A 16897-nucleotide genomic window follows, 5' to 3' on the forward strand; every position below is an offset into this window, starting at 1 on the left:
TGTCATGAACCATTGTTTTCGTGATCCAGTTGTGGCTGGTTGCATCAATTACTCCTCTGCAGAACGCAAGATGTGCTGCAGCGCGAACGCAAGATGTGCAGCAGCGCGAACGACAATCATTATGAATTACCACCCAAATTTTTTAAGGGGATATTTGGTTGGAGCAATTGAGATCTGAAATGAGAATCGAAATGGATGACTTCCATTCCAGCCATTTGGTTGAAAAGAGTTCCATTCTGATTTTTATTCCAGAGAGAAATAGGAATGGCCTAATTTCCATCAGGATCATTCCCGTGAGAGTCAAAATCTCGTTTCGATAGAATGAGATAAAATTAAAAAAAAAAACACCCATCGGTGGGGCGGGGAACTGATGTCTGTGGGTGGGCGGGGGAGCGCGGAGGTGCGGCGGGGGCGGGTGGGGGTTTGGTGGTGCGGAGAAACCACGGGCCACACCGGGAAGCCACGAGCTGTGGTGGGGCCGGGTGGGTGGAGGATGGCGTGGTGGCGCGAAGAAACCATTGGCCACAGGAGGCGGGTGGGAGGGGGTGGGGGCGGGGGTGGGCGGAGGAGCTTTGCGATCAGTGCATAGAGCAATCGATGGTGGTGGTGGGGATCTCCAAGCTTTTGAATTTGAAGATTGGAGAAGTCGAGGAGAACGAGTCGGTCCCCACCGATGGTCGGAGTCAATCAGATTACCTCAGTTTTCGGGTCGTAGAGGACCAGGGTGCCATTAAAGGAGAAGGAGGTAGACCCGGTCCAGAGTGCTGGGCGAGCCTGGATGGCGCGCCAGATGGGCAGGGAGGAGGGGAGGTGGAGGACCGCAAGCTCGAGCTGAGTGGAGTTGAAGCGAAGGAAGCCCAAGGAGAAAATGCCGTTCGGGTCGGCAAGGAGAGGCTGGAACTCAGAATATGATGGGTCGTGGGTGGTCAAGAAGCCTCTTTCGATCTGTTTGGCCGGCAAGGATGCCGCATTTCCAACCCAAGCTGATCCTACAGTGATGGAACCATAGATGGTGGGTGGCCAAGGGCGGGGCGGTGAAGGAGTCGGGAATGATGGGTCGTTGGGGTTAGGGGGCACACACGATGGAGGAGCCCGTGTGGCGTCGGAGGTGGGGTGGGCACGGATAAGGCACTGGCAGAAGAAGCTCCGTGCCTTCTTCTATTTTTTTTTTATTTTTTTTATTTTTTATAAAATTATTTATATTTTATATTTTATTTCATCAAATATTTTATCTCTTATTTAAAAATTTTTAATTTTATATAAAAATTTATTTTGATTTATATTTTTAAAATAAGGATTCATTCTAATTTTTATATTTAAATGAACTAAACAATAACAATGAGAATCATCCATTTCGATTTCGATTTCAATCATGAATTAAACTCTTTGAGGGATTTGATCATTCTAATTTTAATTCTAATCTATTTCGATTTTCATTTCGATTCTGATTCTGATCGTGAACCAAACATTCCCTAAAAGTAGAGATGGCAACAAATCGGATATAAATTAGATTGATTGATATACGTATCCATCCCATTAGTAAAAAATTCATATTCATACCCATCCTGTATCCATCTCGGATCAGATCGAACCGGATCGAGCTCCAAGAACGGATCGAATCGAGTCAGATTGGATATATTCAAAATTCTTATATAGTTTTAAAAAAAAAATTATGCAATAGAACAAAGCCCCATAAATTAAAAATTTTGTAACCAAAAAAGAATCTTTTCAATCAAAAATCCCCAACCCTACAAAATATCATGCTTCTACTAAGATTAAGCTCTCAAACCTTAAGGAACCAACTCACACCGCTACAACTCGGATAGAATCCCATATACCTGAGGAAAAAATCTCAATTGGAACCTCAGAAATCCCTCTAATCTCTCTCAAGTGCTCTCCTTTCCCACAGATCTATGAAAAAGATGATGAAAAGAAAAGAAAAAAAAAAAGACAATCTATATAGAAAAAGGAGTTACCTCTCAATTTTTTTCGTTTTTTCTTTATTTTCTTTGATTTTTCTTTCATTTTCTCTTAATTTTTCCTCTACTTTTTTCATCCTCAAGAGTCCCAATCGGGTGGGAGGCTTGGAGTGATTGAATATGGTAGCTTAGGGGAGGCGGAGCGGCCGAACACGGGAAGCTTAGATGGCTAGAATTTTGTGTTGGATATTTGGGTGTGTGTGTGTCTATATATATAGAGAGAAAGGTAGACTAGGCTCCGCTCGAATTGATCCCAGCTCCCATCCGGTCAGATCCCCTTCCATTGGATCGGTGCGCATCTCAAAATTTTTTTTATAAGCTAACGGAGGAGTTCGAAGGCATTAGCTGAGCTGACGTGTTAATAAAAAGTAGCATTCAATGGGATGCGACGTGACCATCATCATCTTTTTCACTGCCATCTTTCGATAACCCCCCCACCTGCCTCCTCTCTTCTTCTCTCTCTTGCCCCTACCCACAGCAATCATCTTCTAGTAACCCCTCCACCCGCACCTCTCTTCTTCTCTCTCTACCCCCACCCACGGCTACCGTCTTCCTCTCTTCTTCTCTCTCTCCCGCGGTCGCTATCTCATCTCCTCCCAAGTCGAGTTCCCCACCCTGCAGTCACCATCTCCTCTCCTCCCAAATCTCCTACCGACTATTAGTGAATATTTTGTATGAATCCTTAACAGTACTTTTCTCGTCCGTTAGCTAACCAGATGTGTTAAAAAAATAAAAGAGAGATGCGACGCCACCGAACCCTTACGCTGAAGGCGCCTTCATGGTTAACGAAGGTGCCTTTATTCACCATGTAGGTGCTTTCATCAGCGCCTTCACGGGACTGAATTTGGATGCCACGGATCGCTCAGATCACCAGCAACCGCCGTTCCTTCTCTCAATTCCTAGTTTCCAGCCTCCACGGAGCAATCTAACCCTAGATCCATCAATTCGCCACTAAAATGAAGGAGACAAGCAGTTTAAAAGTTAAGTGATCCTAGGTCTACCCATGATAAATAAGAGAAAAGGACAAATATTAAGTCCTGCGAAAATAAATACAAACTATCGGAGGATAAATATAAGCTTCAAATAAGAAGCAGAAGCTGTGAATAATAAATACAAATAGATTGCGAATAAATACAAACTCTGTATGGATAAAAAAAAACTGTGAATAATAAACACAAGCTCTGTGCTGATAAACACAAACTTTTTATGATAAACACAAACTCAAGATTTAAAAGTTGAGTGATTCTAGGTCCACCCATGATAAACAAACGATAAACAATAAAAGAAGAGGATAAATACTAAGTACTGTGGAAATAAATACAAACTATCAAAAAATAAACACAAACTTTAAATAATAAATAAAAACTCCAAATAAGAAACACAAACTCTGTGCAGATAAACAAAAATTTTTCAGGATAAATACAAACTCAAAGTTTAAAAGTTGAGTGATCCATGATCCGTCTAAGATAAAATACAATAGAGATGATAAACACTAAGTCCTATCTAAATAAATATAAATTATCAGAAGATAAACACAAATTCTAAATAATAAACAAAAATTACGAATAATAAACACAAACTCTGATTGAGCTCTTGTTGGAGTTTGTGTTTATTATTTGGAGTTTGTGTTTATTATTTAGAGTTTGTATTTATCTTTCGATAGTTTATGTTTATTTTCATATGAGTTAGTATTTATCCTCTCTCTTATTGTTTATCATGGTGCACCCTAAAACCACTCAATGAATATATGTTTATCCTGAAGAGTTTCTGTATATCGTTTATTATTGATAGTTTGTATTTATTATTCGAAGTTTGTGTTTATTATTCATAGTTTCTGTTTATTATTTAAAGTTCGTGTTTATCTTCTGATAGTTTGTATTTATTTGGGATAGAATTTGATGTTTATCATCCTCTCTCTTGTATTTTATCCTGGGTGGACTATTGGATCACTCAACTTTTGAACCCTGACTTTGTATCTATCCTGAAAAATTTTTATTTATCGATATAGAGTTTACGTTTATTATTTATAGTTTTTGTTTATTTACACAAAAGTCTGAATTATGACCCGATCTGAAGAGCTCGCATTGTGACCCTAATGGAATTTTTTGTGACGTCTATGGTGGTAGCGGAGGGCACGGTCGATAGGCCCAGGCCTGGTGGGATTGTATTTATCTTGAAAAATTTTTGTTTATTGATACTTTATGATTCACAGTTTTTGTTTATCAATCCAGAGTGGTCTGCTGTTATGAAGAAGTTTTTTTGCCCGCAAACTGCTGTCATCTATTATTATCTCTTCATCATGATGGATTTCGGACAGCTTTCAGAGCTGTGCATGGGCGACCTAAAGTGGATTGGATTTGCATAAAGAAAGGTTATCCTTCTTTCACATAAAAAATATAACTTTTATTGTCTTCATGAAGGCACTTTCAGAAGGCTGAAGCCGCCTTCAGCCTTCTTGAAGATTTTTTTCTCCACAAAATAGGAGACTCATGTCCTCCTCTTCCTCTTTCATTCACAAAACAAGAATTAATAAATCAATAAAATTTAAATATAAAATTGAAAAAATTATTGAAGGAATCTGAAATGAAGGTGCCTACATGGAGCATGTAGGCGCCTACATGCTCCGAGCACCTACATGGAGCATGTAGGCACCTACATGCTCCATAGAGGCATCTACATGCTCCAAGCGCCTACATGGAGCATGTAGGCATCTATATGCTCCATGTAGGTGCCTTCATTTCAGGTTCCTTCGACAATCATTCTATGAAGAAAAAGGAGGAAGAATAGGATGTGGGTCGGAGAAAAAATATCTTCCGGAAGGTGCCTTCATGATTGTAGGCGTCTTCATGCATGATTGTAGGCGCCTACAATCATATATAAAGCACCTTCCTGAAGATTTTTTTTTAGATTTTTTTTTGATTTTAGGTTTAAATTTTGTTAATTTATTAATTCTTATTCTGTGAACGAATGAAGAATGAGGAAGAAGAAGATGCGGATTGGAGAAAAAAATCTTCAGACGCCTTCATGCATGATTGTAGGTGCCTACATCTTGATTGTAGGCACCTACAATCATGTATGAAGATTTTTTTCTTCGATCCACGTCTTCTTCTTTCTCTTTTTTCATTCACGGAATAGGGATTAATAAATCAAAAAAAATTAAACTTAAAATCGAAAAAAAAAATCTTTAGGAAGTGTAGGCACCTTCATGCATGATTGTAAGCGCCTACATCTTGATTGTAGGTGCCTACAATCAAGATGTAGATGCCTACAATCATGTATAAAAGATGCCTTCCTAAAGATTTTTTTTCTTCAATTTTAAGTTTAAATCTTGTTAATTTATTAATCCTGTTCCGTGAATGAAGGAGGAAGAAGAGGATGCGGATCGAAGAAAAACCTTCAGGAAGGCACCTTCATGCATGATTGTAGGCACCTACAACTTGATTATAGGCGCCTACATCTTGATTATGGGCACCTACAATCAAGATGCAGGCGCCTATGATCATGCATGAAGATACCTACTCGAAGATTTTTTTTTTCATGGAACAAAGGACCCATGTCCTCTTCTTCCTTCATTCACAGAAGAGGAGTTAATAAATCAATAAAATTTAAACCTAAAATTGAAAAGATTTTCAAAGAAACCCGAAATGAAGGCACCTACATGCTCCATGTAGGCGCTTTTATGCTTCTTCCTACCAGGTTCCTCCATCTTATTCAATTCTTTCACCTTATATTTTTTTAAACAATATCTGAATGATTCGTCGGTCTTTCATTTCATTTCTTTTTAAAACACAAATATCATCAATAAATGAATTTAAAAAAATAAAATATTATATAGTTTGAATGTATATATCATCAAATTAAAAATAATTTGAAGATTCACACAAACATTATATAGTTTGAATGTATATATTATCAAATTAAAAATAATTTAAAATTTCTGGACAAGCAAAGCATTACAACGACAGGGCACCAAGAACCATATAGAATAAAAATAATAAATAAAATAGATAATAGTAGAAAGCTCCTTCTAATATTCGCCATATCCCGTGCTGATATACTGATATTATAGCCTCCGAAATCCGACGATCAAAAAATTTTCAAGCATAAGTGACTCACGATCAAGTCAGTAAGGGCAATTTCAAATCTCTATCGGAAGTTCTGTGTCTGGTGTCAAGTCCCATATGTTCAGATGAAAATGTAAGAAAAATAAATCACAGAATCTTACTAAAAATCTGATGGAAAGAAGGTAAGAAAAAATAAAAGCTCAATCATAATGTATCAGAAGAAGCGAAATGTAGGGACATCTAAAATTTTCTTTATAATTCATGTAATATCATATACCATCAATGCCAACCATATGAGGTTGATGCACTTTGAGGAAGATTCAGATTCTCTAGTATTATAACACATTTTTATAAATCTCTCAAGCCAATACGAAACTTGCAAGATGGCTCCACCTCTCAAATGACGAGCGGTGGCCTCGATCGAGAAGCTAAGCGCCACCGCCCATGAAGATATCACTCCACCTCATCATCGCATGATGGAGAGAGGAAAAGAAGCCCATAAAAAGAGCAGCGTCCCGCCCCTATTAAGTCACGGGATGTCCCTTGACCACTTCCTATTAAGTCATGGGACATTCCTTAATCGCTCCTATTAAGTCACTGGTGCTTTCCTTTTCGAAGACATCCAAACGTGTAGTGAATTCATGGGACCAGAAGTGCAGGCACTAAAAAATGCAGACTCTGTGTTGATAAATAAAAACTTCTCAAGATAAACATAAACTCATGGTTCAAAAAGTTTCTATTTATCATACGCAGTCTATATTTATTATTTGAGATTTGTGTTTATTATGAAAAAATTTATGTTTATCCTGAGTCCGTTTGTGTTTATTATTTAGAGTTTATATTTATTCTAAGATGGTTTGAGTGGACTTAATGTTTATCTTTTATGAATTATGAATTATGAATTATGAATTATGAATTATGAATTATGAATTATGAATCGATTATGATAACAATCTTGTCATGGGTTCAAAATGAACATAGCACTGATATCTGTAAGTAATATATTATACTATAAATTGAGAAAATGGTACATATTTATGATGATATTATGCTATATATTTGAAATCATATTTATGAAAACTTAATGATTTATGTGTATATGATTGATTTTTATGACCTTCTTTTATCATGATGTATTATGGAATATTTTATTTTGTAATGATGGCTATTCTCTCCAAATGATGTATTTATTAATGTAAAACTTATGCTTGATCTAATAGGATAAAGTAAAATTTACTTATCGAGCTATGTAGTCTAAATCTCTTTTTATTTTTTTGCTAGATAAATAAAATTAATAAGATTGAAAATTGGTCTAGGCTTGGAGTTTGCGCTAGCCAACTTAGCAATTTTGCAGCAAGATTTTTATTTATTAGTTGTTTATAAATTTATTGTTTGTAACTTCATGAATATGAGATTATATGTTTTGATATTTAAATTTAGATTTACATGCTCCAATTCAATTTATATCTAATTATTTGATAAATATTAGATTTATATTTTTTATTTTATTTAAAATTATGATTGTTGGCTTTATATTATTATGATTCATATCCTACGGCATCATAGTTGTACTATACGTCCAATTTTGGGGGTGGTAATTTTTTCTGACCCGATGGATACCCGATCTAATCCGATTAAGAGGCATGATGGGTATAGATTTTAGAAAAAAATATCCAAAGTAAATTTGGATCAGATATGGATAAAGATATATCCCATCTCAAGTTCGTTCCGATAATATCTCTCTCTTATTTAAATAAACTTAAAAATATCTCTCTCTCCTTTACATAAAATCAAAATCTGTCAGGCCCCAGCCCCACCCCCACCCCAAACCCAAACCCAAAATCGGCTTGCACCCTCCAGCCACCCTGGAACCTGCGGCAGCCCGGCAAGTCCCCGCCCCTAGTGGCGATATCTCGGTAGGTAGGGTTCTAATAAGATAAAACCCTAGCCATCATCTAAGCTTTCCTATTCAGTTGCTCCAAGTCTCCCATCCAGTTGAGACTCCTGAGAACCAAGAAAATAGAGGAAACATCTAGGAAAAACATAGGAAAAATCAACCAAAACAAAAGAAAGATGGAGAAAATTAAAAGGTAAGACCTTTTCCCACATATATTGATCTTTTTTATTTCCTTTTTGCTTCTTTTTCTTTTCAATTCATTCTCTTTTTCAGAGATATGTGGGGAAGAAGAGCACCTAAGGGAAATCGGTGGGATTTTTAGGTCCTGATTGGGGTTTTTTCTCGATCATATGGGATTTTGTGGGAGTTGTAGCGGTGTGAGTTGGTCCCTTGAGGTTTTGAGAGCTTAATCTTAGTGGAAGCATGATATTTTGTAGTGTTTGAGGATAGGGCAATGGGTGGTAGTAGGATGGCGATGGAGATGGGGAATGGAAAAAAAGGGTAAAATGAGTCTCAATTTGGGTATACCCAATCCGTCCTTGAAACTTGATCCGAATCAAAATGGGTATGATTTTTTTTTTTTTCTTTAACAGAATGGATACAAGTATCAATTGATCCAACAATATCTGATCCATTGCCATCTCTATCCGATTTAGGACATGGCATGTGTTAATCAAAATCAGGCTCCCAGCCACCGAACCATAGTACCAAACTCTATGTAAGACAGACGTCATTTGGTTGACTAAAACCTCCAAGTATGATGATATCTTGAGTTCTAATATCGAGGCAAACTCGGGATTTCGATTTGCACTTACCACACCGAATAGCACACGAACACTTGGTTATCATTTCGAAAAGGGGTTAGCTCAAGTCTGCTGTGGGCATGGAATTCTCTATTCTCTGTTTCCATTGGAACAAGATCCAATCCATGGAGGGATTTGATATCCATGCCCAACAACAAATCATGCTGATGTTATAGGTAAGCACATGCCAGATTAACCATTATTCAATGTGCACCATGCGTCACACCCTTGTCTTAGTGTCAAAAGAGACTTCAATTGCACCAAGCATTAACGTATCTACTACTATTTCATGCCCTTTTTTAATTTTGGTAGAAGTCAGCCGTATAGAATTCCTTAAGAGAGCAAGTGTATAACAGATGCCGTGGCCATGTACAAAATGGGTGATGATACTGAGGGGCACACAGCAAGTGTACAACAGATTCTGCGGCCCATGTACAAGATGGCTGATGATACTGAGGGCACACAGCATGTACAAAATGGATGATGATACTGAGGGGCACACAGCAAGTGTACAACAGATTCTGTGTCCCATGTACAAGATGGGTGATGATACTGAGGGGCACACAGGAAGTACGCAGTTGTAATCCAGATAAAAAACAGTAAAACAAGACAAAGTGGGAAGCGAAGCCACAATATACACAGGCGGGCATCTAGGAAAGGACAAAAGCTATGGAGACAACACACACTATATAATTGTAAATATGTAACAAAGAGATAAAACTTGTGAGAAGCAGCCCTTGTAGCCTTAGTAAATCTCTGCACCACATGTAAGAAAGACTGAATAGCAAATGGAACCGCAGGCACATCAGAGTTTGGAGTGCCAATAGGCCAAATGGTGAACTGACTGTGAAAAGCTGTGCGAAGGAGAAATAGTAGTGGCAGCAGATAGATATAAATAGAAATATACCCATAATAAGTCTGTAACTGCAGAAGATAAGGAAGAAACTAAGCTCCTCCAAGAGAATGATAGGGCATTGGGTTGATAATCTAATCTGTATGTGATGGTTTTCAGAGTTGAATCTCCCTGATAATGATGCAGTATTGATAGTAGAGGCAGAAGTAGACACGGCATAAATACATCTTGAAGATGACAAGTTCCGGCACATTGTTGATCCTCGGAGCATGTTAAAACAGTATTAAGCATCCTAAGGAACTATTGAAACAATATATAGGTAGCATCAGTAGCATATTTTGATACAATTGGATGAGTTAAGACTGCAGGCGTCGAAAGGTAGCATATACGGTATAGCTTTGATATGATACAATCATGAACACACAATATAGTAACTGAATATAAATACTGTTATGGAGGATAAATATCTAGAGAGTATGCCATTGAAGAAGATAAGATCTAGTATCTGTACAGCACAAACTATTAAGTTGCAACATATGAGCCCACAGAGATTGGTGACGCACCCCAATATAGATCATTACCAACGAGGTATCATAGATGATCTGTATAATGAATAGACTTGACATAAGACCTGCACTATGTCATGCCCTTTCTCTCTCTCTCTCTCTGTCCGGAAATCCGACCAAAATTGAATGAAGGGGAACATGTGGCCCAAAGTTATTGGTACCAAATATTAATGAATTTACCAACTATACTATTTGGATTGGTTCGACAATCTTATGGATATAATGAGATAAAGACCAACAAACCAAATACCATATGGTATTTCTCTTGTTTCCTATTTTTATTTTTTTTTTAAAAAAAAAACTCAAGAAAAAAACAACTGAAGTACTAATTATATATGGGGAAATGATCTTTATTAATATATGGAAAATCAACCATTTGATATTATTATTTCTCTTGTGAAATGATCTTCTGATAACAATAATTAATATATTGCTTTTTAAATAAAGCAACTATAGCAGAAATTTTGTGTAAATGCTATTTTTAACATCAATTTTTGTATGATATTTTACCTGTGTGGAGAAGCAAAACTATAATGCCAAAAGAAAAAAAAGAAATAGGACAATCCTTCCAAGTAGGCCCTAACTTGTTGCATGTTGTCAAATTATTTAACCCACCCAGCATACCCGTCAAGTGAGGTTAGGTAATTCAAAACACAGCATTGGCCTGGTCCATTTAATGTTATACATTTGGGATCCTTAGATCATCAACCTTTCAAAGTCTAATCATATTAGCTGGCAAAACTTTTGATGCTCACCAAGTTGCATCCATTCTAATAAGACAAAAGGGATCCGCCGCTTTCATATGGCATCGAGTAAGATTATGGTTGGTGACCATTACACGTCTCTCTACAATGGAATGGAAGAATTTCGTGCTCGGTGTCCCAATCTTCTGCCGAATGCGCGAGTTCCTTGCCAACGGTGCGGCTCGCGTGGTTGTTTCTGGTGAAACTTTTGCATCCAAGTCTTTTTTTTTTTAATTAATTATTTTTTCTTAGGAAAGTTCCAGCTAATAATCATGCGACTCGCGTGGTTGTTTCTGGTGTAACTTTTGCATCTGTCCTTTTTAATTGCTTTTCCCTAGGAAAGCTACAGCTAATAATCATCAAGTTGTACAAGCTTCATATATCATCCATCAATCAAAATATGACTCAGGGCTTTATTTTCGTTAACTTAGTCTACAACATTTATTGAAGATTAAGTCTACATAAAAATTTCTCCTCACACGGCTGTTGTGCCTGGACACATCTATCAAACAGGAGATGCAATATTTTATAAACATCAAATCGGATGCGAAAATTTTCTGCTAATAATTAATACACTTTGAGAATGACATAGAAAGTTCATCCGGCAGATATGATGGGGAGGATTAAAAATTCTGTCCAAGGTGCATAAAATTTACGTGAATGCTACAGTAATTCATTCTACCAAAAAAAAAAAAAAATGCTATAGTAACTCAGAAAAAGCACTCAAAAAAGTCCAACTTTTTTCCACCATTTAGGTTGCTTCACCATGAGGCAAAATTCAAAATGCGGATATGAAGGGAGAATTGAGAATACAACGCACAAGCTGAGTGATTTTTTAACATTTTTCAACTTACTAAAGATTTTTTTTTTTTTAAGATATAATATCTTTTCATATTCCCAGGGAGGCCAAGAATGGACAAAATAAGCAAATCAATAAAATAATCAAACAAAACTCGCATGCTTTTGGGTTGGGATGACCAACCCTTCATAAATGGGCCAGTTGGAACGTGCAAATCGATGATCCGAGCCACGAAAATCCCTCATACCCTTCTTACCTTTGAACACGTGTTTTTTTTTTTCTTTGGTATGAAATGTTGCTAAGAAGTCAGCTGCCCGGTTTCTTTCCTATAGAATGCCCAGTTTCTAGGTGGGGGTGAGCTGGCTCAGCCATACCAGATTGTCTCAGCCAACAAGAAATCTATCCTCGGTATGATTTATGAGAACAGACTGGTTTGTCAGATGTCCAAATCATGTGAGTTCTATGGATAATTTAGTATCTTTTGATTAATGTTTGATTTATATGGTGTTGGTATAGATTAGCTCAAAAAAATTTTAGATTAATATAAACAAGTTCCGTTTTGCTGGAAAAAGAACAATAGTTCCAAAAATAATAAATATGATACGCACATGCTAGTGGAGCTTCACTTAGATCTGATCCAATTTAGATTCAATGGTGAAGGTTCTATGTCGATAATATGAATTATTGGATATGATCTAGTACTTTTAATTAAACTACTTATATATTAAAAATCATATAATATAAAAATCCACAATCTATGTATATATCAATTTATCAAAAAATTAAATAGTTTAAATAACATAAATAATAAGTATTTTTTTTATATATACTTTGATGCATAAGCTAAGAAGCTTTAAATTATATGATTTGCATCCATTCAAGCATGGATCTGTTTAGGTATAACTAAATCTATCTCTATGTATAGTCTTAGGAGAGAGATCATGTTTCATTTTTTTCTTTTTTTGGTAAAAGAGGTTCTCTAGTTTTCAAGAGGTGTTTTTTTTTATGCATGGTGAAGCACATTTTTGCATAAGGAGAATGGTCAAGTTTCTTATTTCCATCTTATAATTTCATATTAAAAATTTTAATTTCTCTCTCCAAATTCACTTCTCCATCACCATTATCCTTGAAATTTTTTTGGTGCCTCATTCATTTGATCTTAGGTTGGAACGGTATCACAATAAGAAATCATATCTTTATGTAAGGTATCAAAGTCATAAAATTTGATTGTCCATATTTTTATGATTTGACATGTTTGAAGGGCTTTTAAAAATTTGTTGTGCACTAATACAAGCATGTACACTCTTATTATTAAGATTTAATGGATAAATCATCATGGCTAATATTATTACCATCTCTCTCTTTAGGATCAAGAAATTGAATGACACCAATTATATTTCTTGGAAGTCTTACATTAAGTTTTATGTGATTGAGAAATATTTAAGAGACATCATAAATAGGATAGGTACCATCATATAACCAAAAACTCTCAACAATGTGGAAGTGACAATAAAGTGAGATTAAATCACTATGCATATTTTCAGAATCAATGTAGATGAAGATAATTATTAATATATCCAAAATAGAGAATATTCTTAAGACTATACACTTGAAATATCGTGAGATGCTGCTGCAGCTTTGAGAGAATGATTTTGTTGTTCTCAGATAAGGTAGTGTTACAATCTTCTAGTATCTTTTAAAGGATAAATTTTTTTGATGAACTTGATATGCTTAATGAAATTGTTCCTATGATTAAAATAAATGGTGTGATTGTTAGTCTATGATTTGAATAAGGTGTATAATACTCATATCTTGCTATCTTCCGATAGGCTAAACAACTTATACTAGTAAAACTAGATAATATAATATTAATCAAAGACCAGTTGATATTTAAATATGTGATCTGATCATTTTCCTTCCACAAGAAGAAGACTAATTTTTTTATTATTAACATAAAAGTTGAAAAAAAAATAAAAATCCAAAAAATTAAAAGGTCTGATGATAACTTTAAGAAATAGAGAAAACTTAATCATAAAGAAATTCAAAAAAAAAATTATAGATGTAAAAAATTTGATACTAAAATTAAAAAATAAATAATAAACTCAAATAGTATGATATTGAATTCTCTCGTTCAACATAGAGGAGCAAAATGAACCAAGCATTAAGCTCTCGCTATTAGTTATCTTGATCATGTGCATGCATATATTTCTGATTCTTCTCATCACTAATATTGATTTTTCTAATGAATGATTGAATTATTAATTTTATATATTTTTATTATCTTATTATATGTAGCAAAATATTTAATTTTTTGGACGATTATAAGGTATCGATGCTATTGTTGCTATTTGATGGATCCCTTAATCTTATCCAGAATATTGATGATTAATTAAGCACATTATTCTTTGTTTCTTCTATTATGGATAATATTTATTCTCCACCTTGCTAAAAAAATAATTTTTATTTCACAAATCACGGATTTATATATATTTATAGTGACATATGCATGAGTGGTGCTACTTGCGGTATGGGTTAGCTACATCATTGTACACGTCACGGCTCACAACACCCTCCCTGGACATTGCGGCACGAATGCAGGAAGAGTTCTAGGTATTCCCGCAGACAAACCATCAACCGTCCAAGGGAAGGACAGATTGATAATTCTCCATTCAAAACCACATTCTAGAAATCTGAAAATAATTTTTTATAGAGAACGTCAAAGTCATCTGGCCAATTTTCACCAAAAAAATAAGTCATCTGGCCAATAAGATTTGGGCTTGCGGGTTACAGTGGGTCCTCACTTGTATCTGATTCCATTGGGTGCGTCTCGTGATTTACGCCTGAGACTCACCAGTCACCCCCTAACCGCTACTCGCCTGGCTCGACGAATGGTATCCCGGTCTTAGTCAACATCTAATCCACCCCGGTCCCACAACATTTGGCTCTTGCTCATTAATTATCGTGTCTCACAAGGCTAATTGCTCTCCGACAAAATAAAACAATAAGCACAAAAACACCGTCATTGCAAGCAAAGTTTACCAATAAAAACGAACTTATTTTCCAATGTAATTTGATGCTAAGGCTGACGCTGTTTTTTGTTTAGCAACCAGACCATCAGCACAGTCCAAAGGCCAAAAGTAAACACCTAAACCCCATCCGCACTACTAGCCCTCCTCCGGATCTCACCCACAAAGGCCTGAATATTCCGGTCGGAAGAGCCGCCCTCGGCCAACGCCTTCCTCGCCGCCTCCCGCCACACCACCGCCCGCTTCCTCATCCCCTCCGCCTCCGGCCCCGTCGTCACCTCCTCAACGCACCTCTCCATCTCCTCCCGCTTCGCCGGCGCCCCCAGCCGTACACCGACCCGATAAACATCTACCAAGAACTTGGCGTCCGGCAGCTGGTCCCCCCACTGGGGATACGCCACCACCGGCACTCCGGACGTCAGCGCCTCCAGTGTGGAGTTCCAGCCGCAGTGCGTCACGAAGCACGCCACCGAGCCGTGAGCCAGCACTCGGTCCTGGGGGCTCCACCCGACTACCATTCCCTTCTCCCTGGTCTCCTCGACGAAATTCTCTGGGAGGAGGTTCCGGCAATCGTCCCTCACCACCCAAATGAACGGCCGGCCGATGTTCTTTAGCGCGCAGGCCATCTCTTCCATCTCCTCCCGGCTCAAAATCACGACGCTCCCCACCGATACGTAGACCACGGACAGCGGATCCTGCGCGTCGAGCCACTCCATGCAGTCGGCCGCCTTGAACAAGTCCCCCTTTATGGCCTTCTGCGACTCCTCGCCGTCGTTAGCCTCCACAAGCGGGCCGACCGGGATGAGCGGCGACAGCTCGGAGATGGCCTTGATTGCATCGCTTTCGAGCTCCTCGAAGGTGTTGGCCAGCACCCACGTCGCCTTGGAGAGGTTCTGGAACTGCTGGAGGATCGCGGCCGTCAGTGATTTGTACGGATTGGATGGAAGGAGGAAGGATGGGAGATCCTTGGGTCTCAGTGTGGGAATGCCGGGGAGAGTCACGGACACGTCGGGATGGGCCTCGGAGGGGAACTCGGCGAGGGAGTGGTGGAAGTGGTAGTAAGTGGAGAAGACGGCGCAGGACTGCACCCAGAGGACGGCGCAGGGGATGCCCATGTCGGTGGCCACGTCGAGCACCCAGGGGATGAACGGGTTGTTGACGACGCACGACACCGGGCGGCCGGCATCGGCGGAGCGGCGGATGAGGTCGGCGAGGGCGGGGACACCGACGTCGGAGAGGTGGGCCATGAGGGCGTCGAGGTCGTGGTGGCGGGGGTCGTCGGGTTCCCAGCTGTCCCGGTAGAATTCGAAGCGGAGTTGGCCGCGGCCTACAGGCACGGCGTCGCCGGGATCGGCGGAGTTCTTGGTGGCGGACGCGATGCGGCGGCCGATGACGTCGGTGGAGGAGAAGGTGACGAGGAGGCCCTTGGCGGCGAGGCGCTTGGCAAGGCGGAGGAGGGGGTTGACGTGGCCTTGGCCCGGGAAGGAGACCAGCAAGACGTGAGGAAGGGCGAGGTTCTCCCTACCCATTCCGACAGCTCTCATATCCCACGACTTGTTTTGGTCACCCCTATATCTTGTATATAAACTTGCTTTTTATTCTCGTAATGTGCTACCTCAGAATTATGAAAGGGTGGGCATGTGGGCTCTTATATGAGTGGTCGGATGTGGAGGAGGAGTAGCATTTTTGTTTGAATTGTAGCGAGAGGAGTCGTATGCGTTTGGTTTGATAGGGCCGGATTTTTTTTTTCTTTTGGATTGTATGTAGATAGGGCTAAAGTTACTGGCCTGTTTCGGTAAAGGTTACCGGTTGGCAGCTGGACCAGCTCCAAGGCCGACCTTCCTGCTGGTCATCTAAACACTACGGGGACGGCTTAGCTGGAACTGTCTGCATCTACGTGAGTCCAGCAGTGACGTAGAACCTTTGCTTGTTCTGGATGGATGGCCAAAGTTCGGTGGAGGGACGGGCTTGTATCTTTCGCGAAAGAAGGATTCACCTTCCTTCGTTAATCCACCGTTGGATCACCCCCACTGGTCTCCTTCAGAGATGTGCACGTAGATGATGAGTTTGAAGCGCTTTGAGATCTGTGGGTTAGGTGATCCAACGGTGAATTAGTGATGGTCCTTCTTTCGCCCGAAAGATGCAGTCCCTCTTGATGGAAACAAAG

General features: G+C 38.8%; 1 protein-coding gene across 1 annotated transcript; it reads right to left on the reverse strand.

The window, feature by feature from the left end:
* Window positions 1-14738: 14738 nt before the first annotated feature.
* On the reverse strand, window positions 14739-16358 carry LOC105061006 (gallate 1-beta-glucosyltransferase). Its single transcript, XM_010944915.4, has one exon. The coding sequence runs from the start codon at window positions 16272-16274 to the stop codon at window positions 14850-14852; it is 1425 nt and encodes a 474-aa protein (XP_010943217.1). The 5' UTR covers window positions 16275-16358; the 3' UTR covers window positions 14739-14849.
* Window positions 16359-16897: the final 539 nt, after the last annotated feature.

The sequence above is a fragment of the Elaeis guineensis genome, chromosome 1 (genome assembly GCF_000442705.2).
Source record: "Elaeis guineensis isolate ETL-2024a chromosome 1, EG11, whole genome shotgun sequence".
In the NCBI taxonomy this organism is placed as follows: Eukaryota; Viridiplantae; Streptophyta; class Magnoliopsida; order Arecales; family Arecaceae; genus Elaeis; species Elaeis guineensis.

Coding starts and splice junctions, on each gene's coding strand:
- LOC105061006 (XM_010944915.4), bottom strand. CDS start 16,274: ATGAGAGCTGTCGGAATGGGTAGGGAGAACCTCGCCCTTCCTCACGTC.